The sequence below is a fragment of the Lacerta agilis genome, chromosome 12 (assembly GCF_009819535.1).
Source record: "Lacerta agilis isolate rLacAgi1 chromosome 12, rLacAgi1.pri, whole genome shotgun sequence".
NCBI lineage: Eukaryota > Metazoa > Chordata > Lepidosauria > Squamata > Lacertidae > Lacerta > Lacerta agilis.
In genome coordinates this window covers 55,826,295-55,851,999 of record NC_046323.1, presented here as the reverse complement: position 1 = coordinate 55,851,999, position 25,705 = coordinate 55,826,295, and the positions used below count along the sequence as shown (strand labels likewise).

The window sequence follows — 25,705 nt, the reverse complement described above, 5'->3', positions numbered from 1 at the left end:
CTACTGTTCTGGAGGGGGAGGAAAACCTTCACAATGCATTAAAGCAAACTTCCATGGGGTACAGGGAGTCACAGGGAGTGGAAGGAGGGGGAAAGCAACTGGTGGGGCTGGTGAGGTGAATCCTGGCCACTGTTTTTTTATGATTTGTCAACTGCTTAGAAGCCTATTTTAGCATTAACTGTTAAATCTGTAAATAAAACTGCAACTACTCGTAAATAATATTAGCAACATTCAAGAGGCTAGTCAACATGAGGTGATTGTTCATCATTCTCATCACATAAGCCTCCTGGAATGGCCTTTACAGCCTTTGTTAAAGGCAGTTTTCGAAGAAGCCAAGAGAAGAAGGTGAGAGATTCATTTGGGACTCTTTCCCCACAATCCTTCATTCTCCCTACCTGATCTGGTTCCATAGCTGCTGCTTCTCCTCTGCCTTCATGCAAAGATGGATGAAGAGGTCTCCCTGGCATCATTTTGTCACCTGTGAGAGACAAAGGTAAGTGGCCGGCCATTATCACATGCTTCTCTTAGAAGTGAAGCAGTGCATCTCTAACTACAGATGGGCCTTTTAAAAAGTCTGACCAGCTGAGTGCATTTTGACATTTGTATCTTAGCTATGTAAAATACATGTCCCCACTTTGGGCTCTTGACCCCAAGTGTCCTCCCCAAAATGTTGGGGGGGGGGCACAGATTAGTGGCAAAATCTACAGAATGTGTGACCAAATGGGAAAAAACTCCTTCCTCCTTACCCATTGGCCTCTCTTTGGTGTCCAACAGAGTCCTCTCTGCCTGAGAGGAATTCTGGCCCATTTCTGCAAAGATAATCTTTTCCTGAAAGGGCAAAAGGGATTGAAAACAGAGAATGGGGAGAAAAATTAGAAAGGAATGGCAGAGGCAAAAGCTTTAGGGGTATCAGATATCATTCCTTGGAGGCTTTTCAAAAAAGGGTTGGGGGATTAAGAGAGAATTTTGGGGTACACTCTCTCACGTTCGAAGCCCTTTGGGAGCATCCAGAGGACAGTCTCTCTCACCTGCTGCTCTGCCTGCTTCCTCTCCTCTGCCTGACTCAGAAGGAATCCTTCGGCCAGGGCCACCGCCTGGGAACTAGTCTCCGCTCCACATTCCCTCACCCAGATCTCCATCTCTTGTGGAAGGACAGCCAGGAACTGCTCCAAGACCATCAGGTCCAGTATCTCAGCTTTCGTGTGCCTTTCTGGCTTCAGCCACCGACAGTCAAGGTGGTGAAGTTGGCTGCAAACCTCTCGAGGTCCTTTGGCCTCCTGGTAGCAAAACTGCCTGAAATATTGTCTCTTCCATTCTGAGCTGAGGGTATCCTCCTCACCCAGGCTCTTCTGCACAGAGTTTTCCCAGATTCCCCCACTGCTCCCAGTGTTGATGGCATGGCCTCTTCCTGCTTCAGGGCCAGCTGAGTCTTGCTCATCCATCTGGGCTCTCAGGAAGCCTCCAAGAGATTGGAAGAAAGCTCTTGGTCCTACTGCCAAGTTCCGTCTGTCCTAAGTAGAGGCGTTTGCAAATCCTACAAAGCAAATACATTGTTCTGTTGTGAAATCGATACACAGCCAGGAAAAGGAAAAGGTTTTCTGAATCTTGTTAGGAATTAGGGCTGGACTGCAACACAGCCCAGACTCTGAACTTTCTTTTTCAAAAAAAGAAAAGGAGAAGTCAGTGTCTAGCCCTACTAAAAGGGAAGTTACTATGCAAAATGTCCAGGAAACATTGGGAATGTCTGTCAAATGAATCAGCCTAGTTGTTCCTGCCTTTCAGTGTTTTCAGTCAATGAAAGAAGTCAGAACTGTGATTGACAGGTGAGTCATTTGTACAAGTGTAATTTTGACGCTAGGCTATAGCCTCTGCAGCCGCTGCAACCTTCCAACTGTTCCACCTTCCCCCCAAAAGCACACTCTCCCAATGTCTCCTGTGACAGATGAATGCCAACCAACTAACCCTGGGATCCTCAAGAGTTGCTCTCCCTCCCTCCCACAGTTCAGTGCTCATTTCCTTCCTGCTTCTCTCTCAAGAATAACTGCTGGGGTGGGATCCCTTTTTCCTAGGTCTGAGTGCCAGATACGTATCTGGCCAACCTCTGAGGGCCAAAGGATAGCACTATAAACAAGTGAGAAAGGCTCACATTCCTCCTATGATTGTAAATAAATTCTCTTTCCAGCTCTGGTTAGCTTGCCAACCATTGTCCCCTTGGAGCAGAGATGACATGGCCAAGGTATTCCCTGCTGTGGATCAGATGGGATCATCGCAATGCCCTCTATGTGGAACTCCTCTTGAAGATGGTTCAGAATCCGCTCCAAATTGCAGAAGCCGGATTGTTGACAGGGTTCTCTTACATTTATGAAGGGCATTCCTTTCCCCCCTTTTTCTCCAAGGAGCATCCATGGGTCTCCTCCTCCTCATTGAATCCCTCCCATTACATCCCCTGAGAACACATTTAATTCCTGTTTTAAAACACCTGCATTGGTGGTCCGTTCATTTCCAGGTCCAATTCAAAGTGCTCACAGGAGTATAATATAATGGCGGATCCCAACCAAATATTAAAAACACATTACAGCATTAAACATTTAAAACTTCCCTAAACAGGGCTGCCTTCAGGAGGGGTTCACTTAGCCCCCCCTCAAAATATGTGAAGAACTGCCTCCTTCCCTACAGACCCTCTTGGCTGTGAAATTTGGCAGAGGGGCCCTCTTGGTAGTCTTGGGTGGGGGTGGCCCAAGAGAGGGCATCCTGGGGGCAGATCCCCCCTTGGGGGATTCCCTCCCCACAGAGGCACCTTCCCCTCTTTCTCAAGGCCTCTGACAACAGAGACATGCGTTTTCAGGACCCAGCCTATTCCTGTAATTATTATTTGTTTTAATGTTTAAAATACTTTAAAACAGTTGCAATCTCCTCTGGAACAGTGGTAATAGTATTATTATTATTATTATTATTATTATTATTATTATTATTATTTATACCCCACCCATCTGGCTGTGTTTTCCCAGCCACTCTGGGCGGCTTCCAACAGAATATTAAAATGCTATAATCTATTAAACATTAAAAGCCTCCCTAAACAGGGCTGCCTTCAGATGTCTTCTAAAAGTCTGGTAGTTGTTTTTCTCTTTGACATCTGGTGGGAGGGCGTTCCACGGGGTGGGTGCCACTACTGAGAAGGCCCTCTGTCTGGTTCTCTGGACTGGACCTCAGTGTCCGGGCAGAACAATGGGGTGGAGATGCTCCTTCAGGTCTACTGGGCTAAGGCCATTCAGGGCTTTAAAGGTCAGCAGCAACACTTTGAATTGTGCTCAGAAACGTATTGGGAGCCAATGTAGGACTTTCAAGACCGGTGTTATGTGGTCTCGGTGGCCGCTTCCAGTCACCAGTCTAGCTGCCGCACTCTGGATTAGTTGTAGTTTCCGGGTCACCTTCAAAGGTAGCCCCATGTAGAGTGCATTGCAGTAATCCAAGCGGGAGATAACTAGAGCATGCACCACTCTGGCAAGACAGTCTGCGGGCAGGGAGGGTATCATCCTGCGTACCAGATGGAGCTGGTAGACAGCTGCCCTGGATACAGAATTAACCTGTGCCTCCATGGACAGCTGTGAGTCCAAAATGACTCCCAGGCTGCGCACCTGGTCCTTCAGGGGCACAGTTACCCCAATTAGGACCAGGGAGTTCTCCACACCTGCCCACCTCCTGTCCCCCCAAAACAGTACTTCTGTCTTGTCAGGATTCAACCTCAATCCATTAGCTGCTGCTGCCTTGGATTCCCACAGGATGGCACTGACCACCTCCCTGGCCCAGCCAGCTGTCTCCTCCTCCCTGCTATTTCTTATCATCCAAGGGGGCGTAAGAGTGCAAGTTGTGGCGCTGACTGATCCGAGCACCTAGTCCACATCCTCCAGCCTCACGAACTGAAACTCATCCAACACAACAGGACCAGACTGTGCTGTGGACGCCCCACGAGGCTCGTCCGCTATTACGGCAAACTCAAGGTCTTGGTGGATGAAACCGATTGTTTCTCCACAAAGCAGCGAGCAGCGTTTGCTATAAAGGAAGAACAGGGTTGCAGACTCCCTGCAAAATCACCCGCCCCCTGGCTTTGCAGAGAACAAGGAGGGGGTGCAGGACCCTTCACTCGTTGATTTTGCCCCCCCCCGCATGATCTGAACACGGCCCCCATGCATCCTCGCCTGCAGCCCTGGGATTTCTCCCCCATCCACCCAAAGGGAGCAAAGAGAGCAGACTCACCAGATTGCAGGAGCCACTGAGGCAGCGCTTGCAAAGGAGACAGACAAAACATCGCCGCCCGCCCCCCGCCACTTGCAGGAAGTGACTTGGGGGGAGGGGCTTTTGTTCTGGAGGACCTGTCCCACCCCACCATTCTGTCCTCTCCTCTCTAGGAATTCAGCTCAGTTCCTTTTAACCCTTGGCAAGGCAAACGTCCGAAGCTCAACAAACCCCCCTCCCTTTCTGCGCGTTTTCTTCCTCCAGAGCAGGAAGAGCACCGCGCATTGCACCCCCGTCCCAGAGATGCTGTATTTGTCTTCTGATGGCTGCGACGCGCTTGGCTGTAGCCAAAACCAAACAAGCTCGGCTCGCGCGTGGAGCTGAGCCACGTTCACGGATCGCCCTTCTCCGCAAGTCAGCGTCCCTGTCCCACCTGCTTCCTTCCTTCCTTCCTTCGAGTCTTCTGGGGGCCTGATCCTGGCTGCGGTGCTTTGGAGAGGGCCTTGGTCAGCTGGGGATGTGCGTGAGGCTTAACAGGGGACCTGAGCAGAAAGGGAGGAGGCAGGCAGGCGAAGAAGCCTTTTCCTGCTGCCTGATCCGCCCCCCGCCCCCCTTTCCACCAGCTGGGAAGACAAGTCGGCCCCTGCCGCTCATCTGGGACATTGTAAAGGATGATGGGAGTGGGCAGAGGGGGGAATTTGGCAAGGGAAGCAGAGAGGGCTGCAAAAAAAAGAAGGGGAGTCTAGTCATTTCTGGGAGTGAGCTAGTTTACTGGTAGTTAGAAAGAGAGGGCACTGACTGTACAAAAATGGGGATCTGGGGGAGGCTGTTGGGGCTCCGCGCATCCTTAAACTTAGGGAGAGATTTGGGAGCGGGGAGGTTTCCTCCTAGTTGTGGTTATCTGTCTTTCTTTCTTTCTGGGCTTATACTGGTTTCTGCCTCTCCCCCTCCAAATAAATACCAATTGACCTCTACTTCGCTTTCTCTCTTCTGTATCCCCAGCTGCCTGGTCAGCTGTATTTTCTTGAGGGTGAGGAGTTGACCACCTAGTGGGGAAAGAGCTCTCCATGTGATTCAATGTGAACTGCGGTTGTATTAACACACACATATATATAACATATATTCAGATTATCGAATTAATTTTTTTAAATTTTATTTTATTTTCCCTATCTTACAAAAGAACAGTATTTAGAAGGCAACGAATGACTCTTGATTCTTTAAAGCCTTTTCAGGCTCTAATGCTTCACTGTAATCTCCTCCCTTGAAGCCCAGGAAGACACCTCTGCCACTCTAATCCACTGGTCTACAGGCTCCTCAGATGAATTGAGACACCCTGGGGTGAGATGCTCACAGCCGGAAGCTCCAGGTCCTAGATTACCAAACATTTTTGGGCCACTGCCCCCCACTCCTCCCCAGTGCCCCCTACCATATAAAAGCATTATTCAGAAAAGCTGCTTGCACAACCCACTAATGAAGATAGAAACACAATAAATTCTAAATGGTAACAGCTGCATATTTATTCAAAATCAAACGTACGTAGTTTAATTACTACAACACAAAACCAATGAACTTGATCATGCAGTTAAAGTTGTGTGCACTGTCACACCTTTGCCTCTTAGCGCCCCCCCCCCAGGAAAAAACCCTTCATGGGGGTGGTATCACCCACTTTAGGGACCAAGAGGAAGCCAGTGGTTACAGAGGTACCAGCCCTTTAACTGCCCAAGTATGGCATTCAGGCGGTGGGGCCTCAAGTCAGCCAATAGCAAGCTAGATTCATTGGTAACTCCAGGCCACTGCTGAGATAACTGCTCTGCCTCTGCTGCAGGGTTGCTAGCTGGGGTATTGAAGCTGACTCCTTTGTCCCTCTCCATGGTACTGATCCTGCCTGCCCACCCCATCCTGACAGCTGAGGATCTGGGCACTATGGAAGTCCTCTTGCTGGTGTGGTGGTCAATTTCCCATGGACAGAACACCCATGACCACTCACAAGGCTTTTCATTCTTCCACTCTCGCTTCTTCTCTTCAGCAGTGTGATGCAGCAGCAAAAACAGCTAATCCTATTCTAGGCTGCATCAATAGAGGCATAGTCACCGGATTGAGGGAAGAAATTGTCATGCTCTATTCTAACTTGGTCAGACTCCAGCTAGAATTCTGTGTCCAGTTTTTGGCAACACAATTTAAGGAGGACATTGACAAGCTACAACATGTGACCAAGATGATCAGGGGCCACATGGATGGAGCAAGCTTTTTTCTTCTGCTTCAGAAGGCAGGATCCAAACCAGTGGCTTTAAATTACAAGGAAATAGGTTCGGACTAAACAGCAGGCAGAACATTCTGATGGTGGACTCTCCTTCCTTGCTGGTTTTTAAGCAAGAGGTTGGATGACTATCTGTCATGTATGCATATTTTTAACAATAATTTTATTTATTACACTAATTGAATGAAAGCCTCATTATAACAATGACAAATTATAATGCAATTACTAATCCCAATCATTCAAATGCCAAATTATATAATTTAGGTGACCTCCTGCATACTAGAATTGATGGTTTGATGATTTACTTTATTTCTGCATTCCAAAATCTTATTCATCTCAATCACACTCCAGATGAAATAACAATCCTTTATACAACAACTGCAATATAATCCAGTTACAGGTAGGTACCTGTGTTGGTATGCCATAGTCAAAACAAAAATAAAAAATAAAAAAGTCTTCCAATAGCACCTTAGAGACCAACTAAGTTTGTTCTTGGTATGAGCTTTCATGTGCATGCACACTTCTTCAGTTAACACATGAAATTATTTTAAAAGCTATAAATGAAGCATTCCAACTATGTCCCTATTCCTCCTGTGTGTGTCAGTTATTCTCTCTGTGTTCCTTCCTGTCCTTGTAAAATATTATATCTATCTTTTCCCAGCTGTTGCTGCTCTCCATCATGCCTTAGGCGGAGCTAATATCCCATTGTTTCAGAAGTTCATTGCTCCTTCCTGTGATTCACTGTTCTGCAACTTCGACAGCAAGTGATGTTGTTCTTTCATTCCACTACCTTGTAATCTCTCGTGATTTAGATCTCATTTTCTGCGCCTTATATTTGGCTCTCAAAACTTTGGGTAGAAAAGGTTTTATTCTCCATTGAATCTCCTTTGTGAGTGTCTCTGTAAACCTGCTGATTAGAGTGTCCGTTTCAGAATGAACACCTTTCTGACAGATAAATGACAAAGAAGAACTACTTTTTATGTGTATGTGATTTTATATTATTTAATTTTTTTCTAAGCTTTTCAATTTTGTAATTGGTGTTTTTATCTTGATACTGGTCATTACTCGTGATAAAGTGAATACTACTACTACTGGTGTGCATTCTTTGATGAGAAGTCAGACTTGCCTTCTGGGTGAAGCTCTTTCCACATTCCAAGCACTGATATGGTTTCTCCCCCGTATGAATTCTTTGATGGGGAGTGAGACTTTCCTTCCAGGCAAAGCTCTTTCCACATTCCTTGCACTGATATGGTTTGTCCTTGCTGTGAGTTCTTTGATGGGAACTGAGATGGGAGTACCGACTGAAGCTCTTTCCACATTCCAAGCACCGATAGGGTTTCTCCCCTGTATGAATTCTTTGATGTGCTATGAAGCTTTCCTTCCGGGTGAAGCTCTTTCCACATTCCAAGCACTGATATGGTTTTTCCCCTGTATGAATTATTTGATGGGCTGTGAGACTTTCCTTCCAGGCAAAGCTCTTTCCACATTCCATACACTGATATGGTTTCTCCATGCTGTGAGTTGTTTTATGGAAACTGAGATGGGATTTCCGAATGAAGCTCTTTCCACATTCCAAACACTGATACGGTTTCTCACCTGTATGAATTCTTTGATGGAATGTGAGAGTTAATTTCTTTGTGAAGCTCTTCCCACATTCCAAACACTGAAATGATTTCTCCCCTGTATGAACTCTTTGATGTGTCTTAAGCATAGCACTCTGGCGGAAGCTCTTTCCACATTCCAAACACTGATATGGTTTCTCCCCTGTATGAATTCTTTGATGTGACTTAAAAATGGATCTCTGGCTGAATCTCTTTCCACATTCCAAACACTGATATGGTTTCTCCCCTGTATGAATTCTTTGATGGGTTGTGAGATGAGCACTCTGACTGAACCTCTTTCCACATTCTAGGCACTGATATGGTTTTTGCCCTGTATGAATTCTTTGATGGGTCGTGAGCTTGGCGCTATGAATGAACCTCTTTCCACATTCAAAGCACTGATATGGTTTCTCCCCTGTATGTATTCTTTGATGGGCTGTGAGACTTTCCTTCTGGGTGAAGCTCTTTCCACATTCAAAGCACTGATATGGTTTCTCCCCTGTATGAATTCTTTGATGGGAAGTGAGACTTTCCTTCCAAGCGAAGTTCTTACCACATTCCATGCACTGATAAGGTTTCTCTCCGCTGTGAGTTCTTACGTGGGAACTGAGATGGGAATTCCGACTGAAGCTCTTTCCACATTCCAAGCACTGAAATGATTTCTTCCCTTCATGAATTCTTTGATGGGTCATGAGACTTCTTTTCTGGGTAAAGCTTTTCCCACATTCCAAGCACTGATGGGATTTATTCCCAAGGTGATTTCTTTGGTGGGAAGTGGAATGGGAGCTTTGACCGAAGTTCTCTCTACACTCTGTATATTTATAGCACTTTCCCACTGTGTAGACATTGTCATGATCTCCCTCGTTTTTAGTTTCCAATTCATTACCACCTGCAACAAAGAGAGAAACTGATGATAGCCTGAGGAAGAAATGCAGCCCTCGATTATTGAACAATGCTAATTAATGCTTGGGACAGAGGAAGAACTGAAGGGAATTAAATGTAAGGTCTTACAACAGGCTTCACTGCTTTTGTTGACAGGCCTTAAAGCGAACTTGAGTGTCAGGAACAGGTCAGCAATAAATCACATGCAATAAATGAAGTTACCATTTTTCTATGAGAACAGTAGTGTCAGGCCTAGTGAGCACAGGAACAATTCCCGTAGACTTTGCCACTATGAGGATGTTGTGGGGACTCCAAGTACCTGGCTTCCCACAACTGACTAAGCCTCCTCTTCTCATGGGTCCTTCCCTTCTGCCAGCACAACTGTCTCTGCTCCTTCTTCTTCATTCCTCTTCTGGTTCAGGGAGACAAGGGGAGAGGGGAGCTTATCACAGCAAGAGGGCGAGACACCCTGGCTTCATCACCAGCCTGACTCTTCTGTGCCTCTTGGCCTCCCCCTTCTTCAGCTTCTCCTTCTGGACTCCTGTCTGCCACAGACTCCCCCTGCTCACTAACACCTGTTACTTCCTCAGCTTCCAACACCTCCTCTGCCCAATCTCTTCCTCCTTTCCCTCTGAAAACTCATTGTTCCCGGGCTCTGAGCCTTATTCCCTTGGGGGTTTCGTACCTGGTTCCTCCCACCATTCCTCTACATCCAGCCATTCCATTACAGTGCGATTTGAAAAGCCGGGTTCTATTCTGGGACAGATTTTGTTCTGTTGAATCATGGAATTCACACCATGCCAATGTCAGTCATCTCTTTTGTCAATGAAAAACTGACAGAAGCAAAAACAGAAACAGAAAACGTGACAGAAGCTTCTTCAAATTCCATAACATCTCTGAAGACCCAGATAGTTCAGACCAGCCCAACCATGGTTTGAAAAGGAAAAACCGGAGGAAGAATATTCAGAGACAAAGAAGTAGATAGCCCTCCATTCAGGGTTCACTGTGAGGGTGTCAGAATCCCAGATGCTGTAGATGGCACTGTTGAGCTCCATCAAAATATTGGCGGTCCATCATATATAGATACATACTGAATTTCAAAACAGACATCATGATCCAACAGGGAGCCTTACTGAGAGAGTTCATGATCCCACAGTTCTCCTCCATAACTTCCTTATGCAGAGCTTTCTGGTCAGGATCCAGCAATGCCCACTCCTCATCTGTGAAATGAACAGCTACATTTTCAAAGCACAGTGGACCCTAAAAGAAGAGAAAAGTCTTCCTCTTACGACGGCCAACAGATTATCTACAACAGAGTGCTCTCCTGCTTTCTGCCTGTTCACTGCTGTTCTGTTTTAATGGGATTGTTTTGCTGTACATTTTAATTATGGATGCACATTTTAATGTCTTAACAAAATTATTGTTTATTTTAATGATGGGTATTCATCTTTGTGTAAATGGATGGAATTTCAAATGGTGTTCTTCAGATCATTCTCTATGCTCATGTATCCCCCCCCTTTCCTCTCCCCGTCTACTGTTCTGGAGCAGGAGAACCTTCGACAAGCCCTAAAGAACCAAGTACTTGTAGATCAAGCTATGTCATGCAAGTGATTGTATCCAGAGAGGACTCATAAATGTGTCCTACATGCCAGGGAAAGAAATTCCTGCTGATTTTTTTGTCTAAAGTTGTTAACAGAGAACAACCGGATGTGTATGTACATAGATTGCTGATGTGCTAGATATTGCAATGGTTATCATGAAACGGGGGAGGGTGTTAGTATTTCACTCCTCCCATTGCAAGGATTATCTGATCCTATTGTTTACTCTCTGTTCAGTGAGAAAGGAAGCCTGTCTGTGTGACTTCCATCTCTGGTACTATTGTACTTTTTCTTTCTGCTCTGTCTTGCGACGAGACAGGATGTCTGTATGAGGGCTGCTCCTCTCATACGTGTATGTTATGTTCTTTAATCTGTAATTCGTAGAAGTAAAGTGGGTATGCTGAGATATCTCCGCACCTCCGTCTGCGCTGCTTTTACTCTGCTAGACCGGGTGCTAACAAGAGAGCAGTTGTGAGTCCCAGGACACCTTCCCAGGAATGCTGCATTGCTGTTTCAGTTGCCGGACGAGGCCATGGGGCCTGAAGGAGTGTTCCATTAAAGCCAACTTCAGGGGTGCAGGGGGCCACAAGGAGCGGAAGGAGGGGGAAAGCCAAGAGCAAGAGCCTCTTTGCCTGCAATGCTCCTTCTCCCTACCTGATCTGGTTCCAGAGTTGATGTTTCTCCTCTGCCTCCATGCAAAGATGGATGAGGAGGTCTTGCCAGTATCATTCTGTCACCTGTGAAAGACAATGGAAAGTGGCAGGCCATTAGCACATGAGGTGAGGCAGTGCATCTCTAACTACAGATGGGCATCAGATAAAGTCTCGCCTACTGAGTGAATTTTGACATTTGTATTTTAGCTACATAAAAATACATGTCCACAACTTAAGGATCTTGGCCTCAAGCGTCTGCCCAAAGAAGATTAAAAAAAACCCACATGTTAGTTTCCAAATACAAAGAATGTGACGCAATGGAGAAAAAACTCCTTCCTCCTCACCCATTGGTCTTTCTCTGCTGACCAACAGAATCCCCTTTGCGTCAGTGGAATCCGGGTCCATTCCTGCAAACAGACTCTTTTCCTGAAAGACCAACAAGGATTCAAAACAGTGTATGGGGAGAAATATTAGAAAAGGAATGGGAGGGGTAAACACTTCAGGGTATAAGAGATCATTCTTGCCCCCCAAAAAGGATGAGCCATTATTAAAGAATTTCAGGAAACTGTCCCTCCTATTCAGAGCCCCTAGGGAATATCCAGAGGACAGACTCTCACCTGCTGCTCTGCCTGCTTCCTCTCCTCTGCCTGACTCAGGAGGAATCCTTCGGCCAGGGCCACCGCCTGGGAACTGGTCTCTGCTCCACATTCCCTCACCCAGCTCTCCATCTCTGGTGGAAGAACAGCCAGGAACTGCTCCAAGATCACCAGGTCCAGCATCTCAGCTTTCGTGTGTCTTTCTGGCTTTAGCCACTGACGGAAAAGGTGGTAGAGGCGGCCGCAAACCTCTCGAGGTCCTTTGGCCTCCTGGTAGCAGAACTGCCTGAATTGCTGGATCTGCACATCTGAGTAGAGTGTGTCCTCCTCACCCAGGATCTTCTGCACTGAGCTTTCCCAGAATTCCCCACTGCTCCCAGTTTCCATGGCATGGCCTCTTCCTGCTTCAGGGTCAGCTGAGTCTTGCTCATCCATCTGGTCTCTCAGGAAGCCTCCAAGAGATCAGAAGGAAGCCCTTGTTCTTCTGCCCAGTTGCGTCTGTCCTAAGTAGAGGCGTCTGCAAATCCTACAAAACAAATACGCTGTTCTGTTATGAAACAGATACACGGCCACAGGAAGAACAAAGTTCCCTGAGCAAACATGGAGGAGTCTTGTTAAGAACCAGGGCTGGAATTTATCACAGCCCAGACTCTGAGCTGCCTTCAAAATAAGAGAAAGCGAAGATATCATCTAGTCCTCCTAGAAGAAAAGTTACTATACAAAATCTGCAGGAAACATAGAGAATTTCTGTCGGATGAATCAGCCTATTTGCTCCTGTCTTTCAGTGTTTTCAATCAGTGAAATAGGTCAGAACTGTAATTGAGAAGCGAGTCATTTGTACGAGTGTAAATTAGACACCAGGCTATAGCCTCTTCTGCCACAGCAGGCTCTGCATCCTTCCAACCCTTTGAGTTCCTCCCCAAAGAACTCTCTGCCATTGTCTCCTGAGAAGAAATAGATGCCAGCCAGCCAGCCTTGGGGTCCTCTAGGGCTGCTCTCCCTCCTTCCCCCAATTCAGGGCCCATTTCTTTCCTGCTTCTGCCTCAGTTTCTAGCATTTGGCTTCTCCAATGTTCTCAAGACACACTACTGGCGTGGAGTCCCTTTTTCTTAGGTCTGAGAGCCAAAGAGCAGTGCTAAAAAGCAAGTAGAGAAGGGCTCACATTCCTACTGTGTCTGTAAACTCCCCTCTTCAGCTCTGTTCTCCTTTTTTCTGGTTTTGTTTAAACATATTCCTCAGACACTGACCACTAATAATGAACCATATGTTGTAGATATTCCCATAAACATATTGTGCTATTTCTGTGATAATGACAAGAGAAGACAATTCTTTGTATCCTTTCTTATTCCTCGTTTTCTCCTTTTGCTTCAACCCAGGTTCTCCCAGGAGGTATCTTCCCTCAGAGCCAGAGCTGAGTGTGGGGCTGCAGTGCCTCCGAGGTTCCACCAGAGGGCGGGAGCCTCTCTCTCTCTCTGATTGGCTGCCAGCCCTTTTGGAGGGAAAATCCAAGGAGCCCTTTCTGAGGGATTTGAGAGGGTAGATGGGGATTGGAAGAGGGTTTGCCTGAGGGAGAACTGGCTCTGATCTGAGAGGAGACTCTCTCTAGCCAGAAGAAGGAGCCTTGCAGCATCTTAGATAGGAAGACAACCCAGTGGAGGGTCTGGAGAGAGTATTGAGACAGGATTTAATCTGGAGGGCTGAGTCTGAGGCAGCAGGAGAGGGAGAAGGTGTGGGAAGACAGACTAAACCAGGGTCTCCTTCCAGTCAGGAGGGGAGAGATCTCCTAGGAAAATGAGACCCCCAAACCAAGAACAAGGCCTGAGGGGATCCCCTGGGTCTGTGGGAAATCCCTCGGGAGTGGGATGGCTATGAGAGAGGGGGACTGACGAAACGTGCCCCTCACTCAGGAACCAAAGTATTAGGCTGAGAAGGAAGCTGTGCTGTTTTAAATGTCATAACTAAGTAAATGAACGAGAGGGAAGAGACAGAAACAGAGTTAATTCTTTTACCTCCTATTGTAGAAACCTGAACATCTAACTGAAGTGCAACAAGTGAGCTTTTAGCAACTGAAGATAAGAAAAGCTGTGCATATACTACAGTGACATCTTTAGACTGTATTTGGTTTAAGTAAGAAGTTAAGGAGAACACACCTCTTGACCCAAATTTGTTTCACAATCTTCTTTTTGTAAATAAAACTGTTCTTGTTCATTCAGCTCCTTCCTATGACTCTAAATCACCAAGTTTTCCCTCAAAGAAGATACTCACAAGGTAAAATGGTAAAGGACCCCTGACAGTTAAGTCCAGTTGCAAATGACTCTGGGCTTGCAGTGCTCATTTCACTTTACTGGCCAAGGGACCTGGCATTTGTCTGCAGACAGTTTTTCTGGCTCATGTGGCCAGCATGACTAAGCTGCTTCTGGAGAACCAGAGCAGTGCATGGAAATGCCATTTACCTTCCTGCCAGAGTGGTACCTATTTATCTACTTGCACTTTGATGTGCTTTCAAACTACTAGGTTGGCAGGAGCAGGGACCGAGCAACAGGAGCTCATGGGGATTCGAACCGCCGACCTTCTGATCAACAAGCCCTAGGCTCTGTGGTTTAACCCACAACAACACCTGCGTCCCACTCACAAGGTAGCCTGTGGTAAATTGCAGAAATTCATGTAATTTTACTGCCAAGCCATGGGTCCACTATATTTAATGGGGGGCAGTTAGCAGGTTGAGTCTACCACATTATTAGTTGATGGTCATTGGTGGGATCCAAGAGCCCAAAGCAGGGTACATCTATTTTTACATAACTAAAATCTGAAATGGCTACCAATGTCCAAATGCCCTCGGCACGTGAGGCTTTTTCTGTGGCCCATCTCTAGTTCAACACGCATAGCTTCACCTCTGGCAGAAGCATGCGCTCCTGACTTCTCATTCACCTTTCTGTCTCACAGATGGCGGAGTGATTCTGGCAAGACCGCCTCATCCATCTTTTCTTGGTGGCGGAGGAGAAGTCGCGGCTGTGGAACCAGATGAGGTGGGGAGAAGGAGCATGGGGGGGAAGAGGCGGAGGGTGTGATTGGCGTACCATGAGCTGGGTCTGCTATATTTAATGGGGGGCAGTTAGCGGGGTGAATCCGCTACACATGGAAAAAAGATAAAGCCTAATAGAATCATAGAAATGCAGTAGCAGTACGAAAAGTAATCAAAATAACATCCAGGACAACATATAAAGCCTCAAGCATGAGATAAAATAGCCTTGAGTTACACCCAGAGCCTCAAGAAACAGCCATGGAGAGGCTGGAATTTAGAGAGTTTTGAGCATTTGGCTCCATCTGATTGATTTTAATTGAAACCAAGTTAAGCCTTTTGCCTCCTATTGTAGAACCATTTCTATCACAAACAAAGACACTGTCTGACATGTAATAATGAAGCTTTTGTTGTAGATATTTCCATAAATCTATTGTGCTATTTTTGTACAAATGACAACAGAAGACTGGGTCAATTTATTACTATCTTCTATTATCCCTATGATACTTGTTTCCAAAACACAATAGAAAGTTGTTCCAAAAATAAAAAAAGGCAACACACATTCTCAGCCCCCCCCCCTGCGCTATTTTATCTGTTAAGTCTGCAAGTTGTTCTGCTCTCCAGTTTCCAACATTCTTTCTTTCTTCACTGCATAGGTTAGATTTTCGTCTTTATTTTTTATGCATATTATGTCTGAATGTTTCCGTCTGGCTACAACCTCTATTACCAAATGCGACTCATTCCTAAATCTGAACGGGGGGTCATTTGCATGACATTTTTTTCTCTCCAAGCAGCGAGCATCTCATTTCTACAAAGGAAGAACACAGTTGCAGACCTCCTGCAAAATCGCCCGCCCCCTGGCTTTCCAGAGAGCAAGGAGGGGGTGCAGGACGAGGACCCTCCACTCGCTGATTCCCCCCCTCCCGTGCATGATCTGCACACGGACCCCATGCATCCCCGCCTGCAGCACTGGGACCCCCTTTCTCCCCACTGCACCCAAAGGGAGCAAAGAGAGGAGACTCACCAGATTGCAGGAGGAGCCACCGAGGCAGCGCTTCCAAAGGAGACAGACAAAACATCACCGCCCCCACTTTGCAGGAAGTGACTTGGGAGGGAGGGGCTTTGGATCGGGAGGATCTGGTCCCCCCCACACCCCTTTCTTTCTGTCCTCTCTAGGAATCCGATTCCGTTCCGTGGAAACCTGGCAAAGGCAAGCGCCCCAAGCTCGCCATTCTCTCTCTGCGCTTTCTCTTTCAAGCGCCCAGATGCCCCGTGCATTGCGCACATCCAGAGATGCTGTATTTCGGGGTACCCTCCTGGCTGGGCTCTGAGCTGCTCCCTCCCTTGGAAAAAAAAAACAAGAGGAAAAGCTGGCAGGGGAAAAAACACAAGCCGATCTACTCCCTTTCAACCCCATGCTTTAAATTTGTTTTTATTTCGCCTTTTTAGAAGAAAAAAACCCCCAGCATTTAGCAGGGCAATGAATGACTCTACTCTGCTTCAAATTTAAGTCTGAAAACATGATAGGCAAAAACGCTAAATGACGAAACAACACACGTTTTTACCAGGTATCTCACAGGGGAGCCGCAGAAAACGAGGTTGGTCAAGGGAGCCTCTGAGTTTACTGAAAAGCTACAAACATTTGCTGTTTGTAATGCAATGAGTATTTGTCTGTGGATGACTCTGTTTTCTGAATCCAGAATAAAGAACAGGAGGGGGGTAGAATTATCAGGGTCTGGGGCACCTGCACAGGAGCACCTGGGAAAGATTTGTAGGTGCCATGTGTTAGGGAAAATTCCAGCCGCCACCTTCCCCCACCGTGCAGCCTCCTCGCGGGACTCCCGCGCTGCCAAATGCGGGACCTGGAAGCCTCTTTTCTTCTCTTTGCCCCCCCCCCGACGATGAGCGGGTACCCCTTCACCACACAAGTCGCACAAGCACCACATAAAACCCTCGCGATAAAGGGTTTCCCCTAAATGTCCCGATCTGCGCCCCCAAGCCTCAATCTGCCTCCGGAGAAGCGCTCCTGTCAAAACAGCGCTCCGTACGCGCTCCATTTTCTCAATGAACGGCAAACCCACCAATCAGGAGCATGCATTCAGCTCAGCCTGCAAAATGGAACGTTCAGCTCAGCTACTATGATTCAATCATCACCTTCACGCTTGACTGAACGCTAAGTGGGTATTGACAGGCTCCCTGCTGGGAGAACAATGGAATCGAAACCAAAATGTAACCAGTTGGGGAAACTATTAATTATAACTTGCAACAATGTATCAAATGGACAATTTAGACGCTGGGTGGCCCATTTTTGACAGCTCGAAATGTTTATTATTGTAAAAATCCACAACTCCTGAACGCAGTGTCCGATTTGCCTGGTTCAAGTGTCTATCTGCTCCTAATAAAATAACCTTTCTAACCCCTCGGTTCCCGCCATCCTCCGATCATCGGAAGTATAGTATTTCGATATTGCACTATTTTTGGACTCTCCACTCAGTGGCTTTCATAATCCCCTAAGCAGCGAGTCACGTCCGCAGGAGGGGATACACCCCTCCCGGTAATCCACTCAAGCACCCATCCATCAGTTACCATAGCAGCAGACATCCTCCTAGGAGCGTTCTATTGTCCTGACGCAGAGGAAACCTTCAATGTGTATTTCACCCACCCTAGATCCATTCACCGGTTCCTGCCATCCTTCCTGATATGCAAAACTTGTTTTTCCCCTATGTAAATTTACTGTAACCTCCTCTCTCCCCTCCCCATCTCTGACGTTTCTGTGATGTATTTCGCTGTGTATTCTGGGCTGTCGCGGGAACTTTTAAAAGTCCAGGACACCCTTTGTTCGGGGTTCGGATCCTCCTGAACCTTGTTGCGCAATAAACTCCTTTGCTTTTGCTCCAATCTCCGGCTGGTCTCCATTGCCTCCGCAGCGAACCACGGGCTTCCTCCGTAGGACCGGGAGCTGAGCCTTCTCGACCCGGTAATTTCCGTAACACATGGCACCTGCATGTGCCCAGTTGGTGACCCCCCCTAGTATTCAGGTGAACACAAGCCAATTTCTAACACAATGAGTGTAAATAGTTCCTCTCTAGCAGGAGTCCTTTGGTCAAAAGTCTTTGCTCAGGCTACAGCTCTTTCCACATCAGATGTAGGTTTTGTGCTCACACTGAAAAGTTATCCGAGGTGAAATAAGGCCCCTAAGTGAGAGCTATCCTACCCCAGTTCATGAAGTACCAATAGCTGTTTTGGAAGTGCTAAATTATTTCCATTGTAATTTTCTTGTGTCAAGGAGTTCCATAGTGCACTTTTCCTCAAGCTAAGCACAGGTATCAGTTCTGGAGGTAGAGTGACCCCAAATGCCCAGGGTTGGTAGAAATGCCAAGGCAGAGACTCTAATGGGAGAAGGCTTTTTAACTTCTATGTTTAATTCTTCCCCTTTTCCAGGAATCCTCAGAGGCAGAGTATTCCATTAATGGCAGCCCAGAAATGAATTCCTTCCCTGACCCATTCCATGTGAAGCCAGAGTCTCAGGAGCCTGTATCTCCTCCCTTGAAGCCCAGGAAGACACCGCTGCCACCTTAATCCACTAGTCTACAGGCTCCTCAGAGAACTGAGAGACCCTGGGGAGAAATCCTCAGAGACTTAAACTCCAGGTACTTGGTCACCAAACATTTTTGGGCCACTGCCCCCCAGTCCTCCCTACCATATAAAAGCATTATTCAGAAAAGCTGTTTGCGCAACACACTAAGGCAGATAAAAAGTTAAAGGTACCCCTGACCATTAGGTCCAGTGGCAGACGACTCTGGGGTTGCGGCATTCATTTCACTCTATAGGCCGAGGGAGCCAGCGTTTGTCCACTGACAGCTTCCAGGTCATGTGGCCAGCATGACTAAGCCACTTCTATTGAACCAGAGCAGCGCATGGAAACAGCGTTTACCTTCCCCCCGGAGGGGTACCTATTTATCTACTTGCACTTTGACATGCTTTCAAACCGCTAGGTGGGCTGGAGCTGGGACTGAACAACGGGAGCTCACCCCGTCGCGGGGATTCGAACCGCTGACCCTCCGTTCGGCAAGCCCTAGGCTCAGTGGTTTAGACCACGGATTGCAACACAATAAATTCTAAATGGTAACAGTTGCATATTTATTCAAAATCAAACGTACGTAGTTTAATTAGTACAACACAAAACCAATTAACTTGATCATGCAGTGAGAGTTCTTCAAAGTCTGAGAGTTGTGTACACTGCCACACCTTTGCCTCTTAGCACCCCCCAGGAAAAAACCCTTCATGGGGGTGGCATCACCCACTTTAGGGACCAAGAGGAAGCCAGCAGTTACAGAGGTACCAGCCCTTTAACTGCCCAAGTATGGCATTCAGGCGGTGGGGCCTCAAGTCAGCCAATAGCAAGCTAGATTCATTGGTAACTCCAGGCCACTGCTGAGATAACTGCTCTGCCTCTGCTGCAGGGTTGCTAGCTGGGGTATTGAAGCTGACTCCTTTGTCCCTCTCCATGGTACTGATCCTGCCTGCCCACCCCATCCTGACAGCTGAGGATCTGGGCACTATGGAAGTCCTCTTGCTGGTGTGGTGGTCAATTTCCCATGGACAGAACACCCATGACCACTCACAAGGCTTTTCATTCTTCCACTCTCGCTTCTTCTCTTCAGCAGTGTGATGCAGCAGCAAAAACAGCTAATCCTATTCTAGGCTGCATCAATAGAGGCATAGTCACCGGATTGAGGGAAGAAATTGTCATGCTCTATTCTAACTTGGTCAGACTCCAGCTAGAATTCTGTGTCCAGTTTTTGGCAACACAATTTAAGGAGGACATTGACAAGCTACAACATGTGACCAAGATGATCAAGGGCCACATGGATGGAGCAAGCTTTTTTCTTCTGCTTCAGAAGGCAGGATCCAAACCAGTGGCTTTAAATTACAAGGAAATAGGTTCGGTCTAAACAGCAGGCAGAACATTCTGATGGTGGACTCTCCTTCCTTGCCGGTTTTTAAGCAAGAGGTTGGATGACTATCTGTCATGCATGCATTTTTTTTACAATAATTTTATTTATTACACTAATCGAATGAAAGCCTCATTATAACCATGACAAATTATAATACAATTACTTATCCCAATCATTCAAATGCCAAATTATATAATTTAGGTGGCCTCCCGCATAATAAAATTGATGGTTTGATGATTTACTTTATTTCTGCGTTCCAAAATCTTACTCATCTCAATTACACTCCAGTTGAAATAACAATCCCTTGTACAACAACTGCAATATTAATGACATCCATTTGTGTTAACACATCAAATTATTTAAAAAGCTATAAGTGAAGCATTCCAACTATGTCTTTATTCCTCCTGTGTGTGTCAGTTATTCTGTCCGTGTTCCTTCCTGTCCTTGTAAAATATTATATCTATCTTTTTCCCAGCTGTTGCTGCTCTCCATCATGCCTTGGGCAGAGCTAATATCCCATTGTAGTTTCAGAAGTTCTCCATTGCTCCGTCCCGTGATTCACTGTTCTGCAACTTCGACAGCAGCTGCGAAAATCACACTGTTCCAGTAAATATCCTGTTTTCGCCATTTTTCTCTCAGCCTGGGAGGGAGAGTGATCTGATGAACTTCAAATAGCTTAGTAATGAACCTTCCTTGGCAAGTCCACTGATTCCTTTCATCCCTCCATTCAGCAAAAAAAAGCAAATATGCTTCCAATTAATTTAAATTCCAAGTCTTTTTAGCATTATTCCGTTCAGTCTACATATAATACAGAATAGGGAGGTCAGCTCTAAATTTCCATCATAAACCTGCAAAACAGAGCTTTCTTTTTTCCTTCTTTCTTTATAACACACAAAGTGCCATTTGGTATTATACTCCCTAACTGCGATCCAGCTGTTGACATCCAGAGGGCATCGTGAGGCCAGCTGGCTTGCCCCAGCTGTATCAAGCCCTCCCAGCCGACATGCTGGGCGATCTCCGATCTCTGGTTCAACATAAACAGCGACTCAGACTTTAAAAGCCTGAGCACACTCTAATTGCAGATGTGCGCTGCGCAACAGAAGTGGCACTGAGAGGCTTGTGTAAGCATATTTACAAGCAGTTTATTGAACAAAGGAAAAACATGTCAGCTCTCCTCTGTCTCCTCTGAGAGTCTCTAAGCAAAAGCAAAAGCTATACACAAACGGAAGTGTGTAAACAGACATGTGACACACAACAGTTCCATATCTGCAACCTTAAGGTGGAATGGAATTTCCCATCACCAGCTTCACCTATACATATATAACTGAACTAGCATTTCAAGGAGGGTTGCCAAATCATATATGTAAAAAATAAAACTTTATATTAAGAGACCATAGACTCCCCTCCCTCCAAACTGTCGTTTACACCGAATGAAGTCTAACAACCTTGCAGCTGATTAAATTGTGCAGTTTATGATCACATCTCTTCTCGCACACACCTGTACTTTAATCCAAATTAAACTCTAATTAACAGGAGAACCTCGGCTTTCTAATGGTGGCATAGGAGGGTTATTGGCAGGCGAGGTTCTTTTGCACTCAGTGCCTCCCTGCCTCCTGCATTCCATGCTGGAGCAAGAGCCATGTACATAGACGAACTGTGAGTGAAGCCTGTGCCCCCCGTCCCTGGGGGGAATTTGCAAGGATGATTACCCTCAATCATCCTTATTTTTCCTTCACTAACAATCTCCCGCTGTCGTGGGAGCTGCCTCCATTAAGGCAGAGCAGCACCAAAAGCCATCTGCCATGCATGCTTTTGTTGAAATTCCAGCACTGCAGTGGGCTGGACTAGATGGCCCCTGCAGCCCCTTCCCACTCTGTGTTTCTATGATTCTCCTGGTATGCAATCTTTAAGTGGGACGATCAAATTCTCCTCTAGGGAATAGTTATCCTTAGTTGGGTCCTCTGGTTCCCAACAGCTGATCAAATCTTCTTGAGACGATTTGCTTAAGTTCCTTTGGTTCTCTCTTTAGAGTCCTTTTATATTTCTGGGATCTGGCTGCTTTAAAGTGAAGAATTAGCAGTGATAAAATCAGGTTGTTAAAAGACTCATACTGGGGAAATTCCTTTGGAAGTCAACATAGGCTTTGCGCGATGTAGCAGTGAGGGAATTTGGGGGGTCCTAAAGGACAGTAAGACTCTGAGCTTGATTGTAGTAGTTCAGAGGTTCCATGTTAAGTCTATATGACCACTTGATCCCCTGATAAGGTCCTCATACGTCTCTTGGCCAGCTGGAATGTAGTCTAGGATAGGACCCAGCATATGATTACTGTATTTTTCCATGTATAATATGCCCCCCATGTATAAGACCCCTATTTTTTAACCCAAAATTAAGAAAATACACTGCATTATCCATGTATAAGATGACCCCTTACTATAAACTTCAAAAATTTAGGAAAAAAATAGTCTTATACATGGAAAAATACGGTAGTAAGGCTTACCTTATTCAATAGAAGCACTAAGTGATGTTGTTCTTTCAATCCACTGTCAAGCTTCTGCCTTGTAAACTCTCGTGATTTAGAGCTAATTTCCTGGACCTTATCGTTGGCTCTCAATGAGTTGGGTAGAAAAGTCAATCTCCTTTCTGACTGTCTCTGTAAACCTGCTGATTAGACTGTCCATTTCAGAATGAACTTCTTTCTGACAGATAAATGACAAACTAGAACAACTTTTTATGTGTATGTGATTTTATACTATTTTATTTTGTTCTACTCAACTTTGTTCTAAACTATTCAATTTTGTAACTGGTGATTTTATCTTGATACTGATCACTGACGGTAATAAAATTACTACTACTACTACTACTGGTATGCATTCTTAGATGCGAAGTTAGAGTTTCCTTCCAGGTGAAGCTCTTTCCACATTCTAAGCACTGATACGGTTTTTCCCCTGTATGAATTCTTTGATGGGGAGTGAGACTTTCCTTCCGGGTGAAGCTCTTTCCACATTCCAAGCATTGATATGGTTTCTCACCTGTATGAATTCTTTGATGGGCTGTGAGATGGGGCTTCTGACTAAAGCTCTTTCCACATTCCAAGCACTGATATGGTTTCTCACCTGTATGAATTCTTTGATGAAAAGTGAGAGTTAATCTCTGGGTGAAGCTCTTTCCACATTCCAAGCACTGATATGGTTTTTCCCCTGTATGAATTCTTTGATGGTTCGTGAGACTTTCCTTCTGGGTGAAGCTCTTTCCACATTCCAAGCACTGATATGGTTTCTCTCCTGTATGAATTCTTTGATGGGCTGTGAGATTGGTCCTCTGACTAAAGCTCTTTCCACATTCTAAGCACTGATATGGTTTCTCCCCTGTATGAGTTCTTTGATGGAAACTAAGAGTTAATTTCTGACTGAAGTTCTTTCCACATTCCAAACACTGAAATGGCTTCTCCCCTGTATGAACTCTTTGATGTGTCTTAAGGATAGCACTATGACTGAAGTTCTTCCCACATTCCAAACACTGAAATGGCTTCTCCCCTGTATGAATTCTTTGATGTGACTTAAAATTGGATCTCTGATTGTAGCTCTTTCCACATTCCAAACACTGATATGGTTTCTCCCCTGTATGAATTCTCTGATGGGAAATGAGACTTTCTTTCCGACTGAAGCTCTTTCCACATTCCAAGCACTGATATGGTTTCTCCCCTTTATGAATTTTTATATGAGATCTGAGACTTTTTTTCTGGGTAAAGTTTTTCCCACATTCCAAACACTGATATGGTTTCTCCCCTTTATGACTTCTTTGATGGGTAGTGAGATGGGCACTCTGACTGAAACACTTCCCACATTCCAAACATTGATATGGTTTCTCCCCTGTATGAATTCTTTGATGGGTGGTGAGGCTTTCCTTCCAGGCGAAGCTCTTTCCACATTCCAAACATTGATATGGTTTCTCCCCTGTATGAATCCTTTGATGGGAAGTGAGACTTTCCTTCCAGGCGAAGTTTTTACCACATTCCAAACATTGATATGGTTTCTCCCCTGTATGAATTCTTTGATGGGTGGTGAGACTTTCCTTCCAGGCGAAGTTCTTACCACATTCAAGACACTTATATGGTTTCTCCCCTGTATGAATTCGTTGATGGGTGGTGAGACTTTCCTTCTGGGTGAAGCTCTTTCCACATTGTAAGCACTGATAGGATTTCTTCCCAATGGGATTTATTTGGAGGGAAGTGGAATGGCAGCTTTGACTAAAGTTCTCACTACACTCTGTATATTTACATCGCTTCTCCACTGCGTAGACATTATTATGATCGCCCTCATTTTTAATTTCCAATTCATTACCACCTGCAACAAAGAGAAAAACTGATCATAGCCTCAGGAAGAAATGCTGCTCGCAATTATTGAACATTGCTAATTAATGCTTGGGACAGAGGAAGAACTGAAGGGAATTAAATGTAAGGTCTTAAAACAGGCTTCACTGCTTTTGTTGACAGGCCTTAAAGCGAACTTGAGTGTCAGGAACAGGTCAGCAATAAATCAAAAGTTACCATTTTTCTATGAGAACAAACAGGCTGTTCAGAAGACTCAGACCTAGTGAGCACAGGAACAATTCCCGTAGACTTCGCCACTATGAGGAAGTCATGGCGACTTCAGGTCCCTGCCTTCCCACAACTGACTAAGCCTCCTCTTCTCATGGGTCCTTCCCTTCTGCCAGCACAACTGTCTCTGCTGCTTCTTCTTCTTCATTCCTCTTCTGGTTCAGGGAGACAAGGGGAAAGAGGAGCATATCACAGCAGGAGGGCGAGACACCCTGGCTTCATCACTAGCTTGACTCTTCTGTGCCTCTTAGCCTCCCTCTTCTTCACCTTTTCCTTCTGGACTCCTGTCTGCCACAGACTCCCCCTAATCACTAAAACCTGTTACTTCCTCAGCTTCCAACACCTCCTCTGCCCAATCGCTTCCTCCTATCCCTCTGACAACTCATTGTTGTCCCATCACCACTTCCCAGGCTCTGAGCCTTATTCCCTTGGGGGTTTCCCACCTGGTTCCTCCCACCATTCCTCTACATCCAGCCAATCCATGACAGTGAGATTTGAAAAGCCTGGTTCTATTCTGGGACAGATTTTGTTCTGTTCAATCATGGAATTCACACCATACCAATGTCAGTCATCTCTTTTGTCAATGAAAAACTGACAGAAGCAAAAACAGAAACAGAAAATGTGACAGAAGCTTCTTCAAATTCCATAACATCTCTGAAGGCCCAGATAGTTCAGACCAGCCCAACCATGGTTTTAAAAGGCAAAACCGGAGGAAGAATAGACAAAGAAGTAGATAGCCCTCCATTCAGGGTTCACTGTGAGGGTGTCAAAATCCCAGATGCTGTAGGTGGCACTGTTGAGCTCCATCAAAATACTGGCGGTCCATCATATATAGATACATACTGAATTTCAAAACAGACATCATGATCCAACAGGGAGCCTTACTGAGAGAGTTCATGATCCTACAATTCTCCTCCATGACTTCCTTATGCAGAGCTTTCTGGTCAGGATCCAGCAATGCCCACTCCTCATCTGTGAAATGAACAGCTACATCTTCAAAGCACAGTGGACCCTAAAAGAAGAAGAGAAAAGTCTTCCTCTTACGATGGCCAACAGATTATCTACAACAGAGTGCTCTGCTGCTTTCTGCCTGTTCATTGCTATTTTGTTTTAATGGGATTGTTTTGCTGCACATTTTAATTGTGGATGCACATTTTAATGTCTTAACAAAATTATTTATTGTGTATTTTAATGATTGGTATTCATCTTTGTGTAAATGGATGGAATTTCAAATGGTGTTCTTCAGATCATTCTCTCTGCTCAAGCATTCCCCCCTTTCCTCTCCCCGCCTACTGTTCTGGAGCAGGAGAA

General features: G+C 45.6%; 1 protein-coding gene across 1 annotated transcript; it reads right to left on the bottom strand.

Moving 5' to 3' along the window:
• Positions 1-25,427, bottom strand: LOC117055481 (zinc finger protein 420-like). The gene is made up of 8 exons (XM_033165016.1): positions 25,280-25,427; positions 22,733-24,140; positions 16,405-16,411; positions 7,556-8,825; positions 5,195-5,279; positions 3,915-4,050; positions 747-828; positions 1-8 (listed from the first exon to the last, which is right to left on the bottom strand). Exons 1-8 carry the CDS (start codon positions 25,311-25,313, stop codon positions 1-3), a joined length of 3,030 nt encoding a protein of 1,009 aa, XP_033020907.1. The 5' UTR covers positions 25,314-25,427.
• Positions 25,428-25,705: the final 278 nt, after the last annotated feature.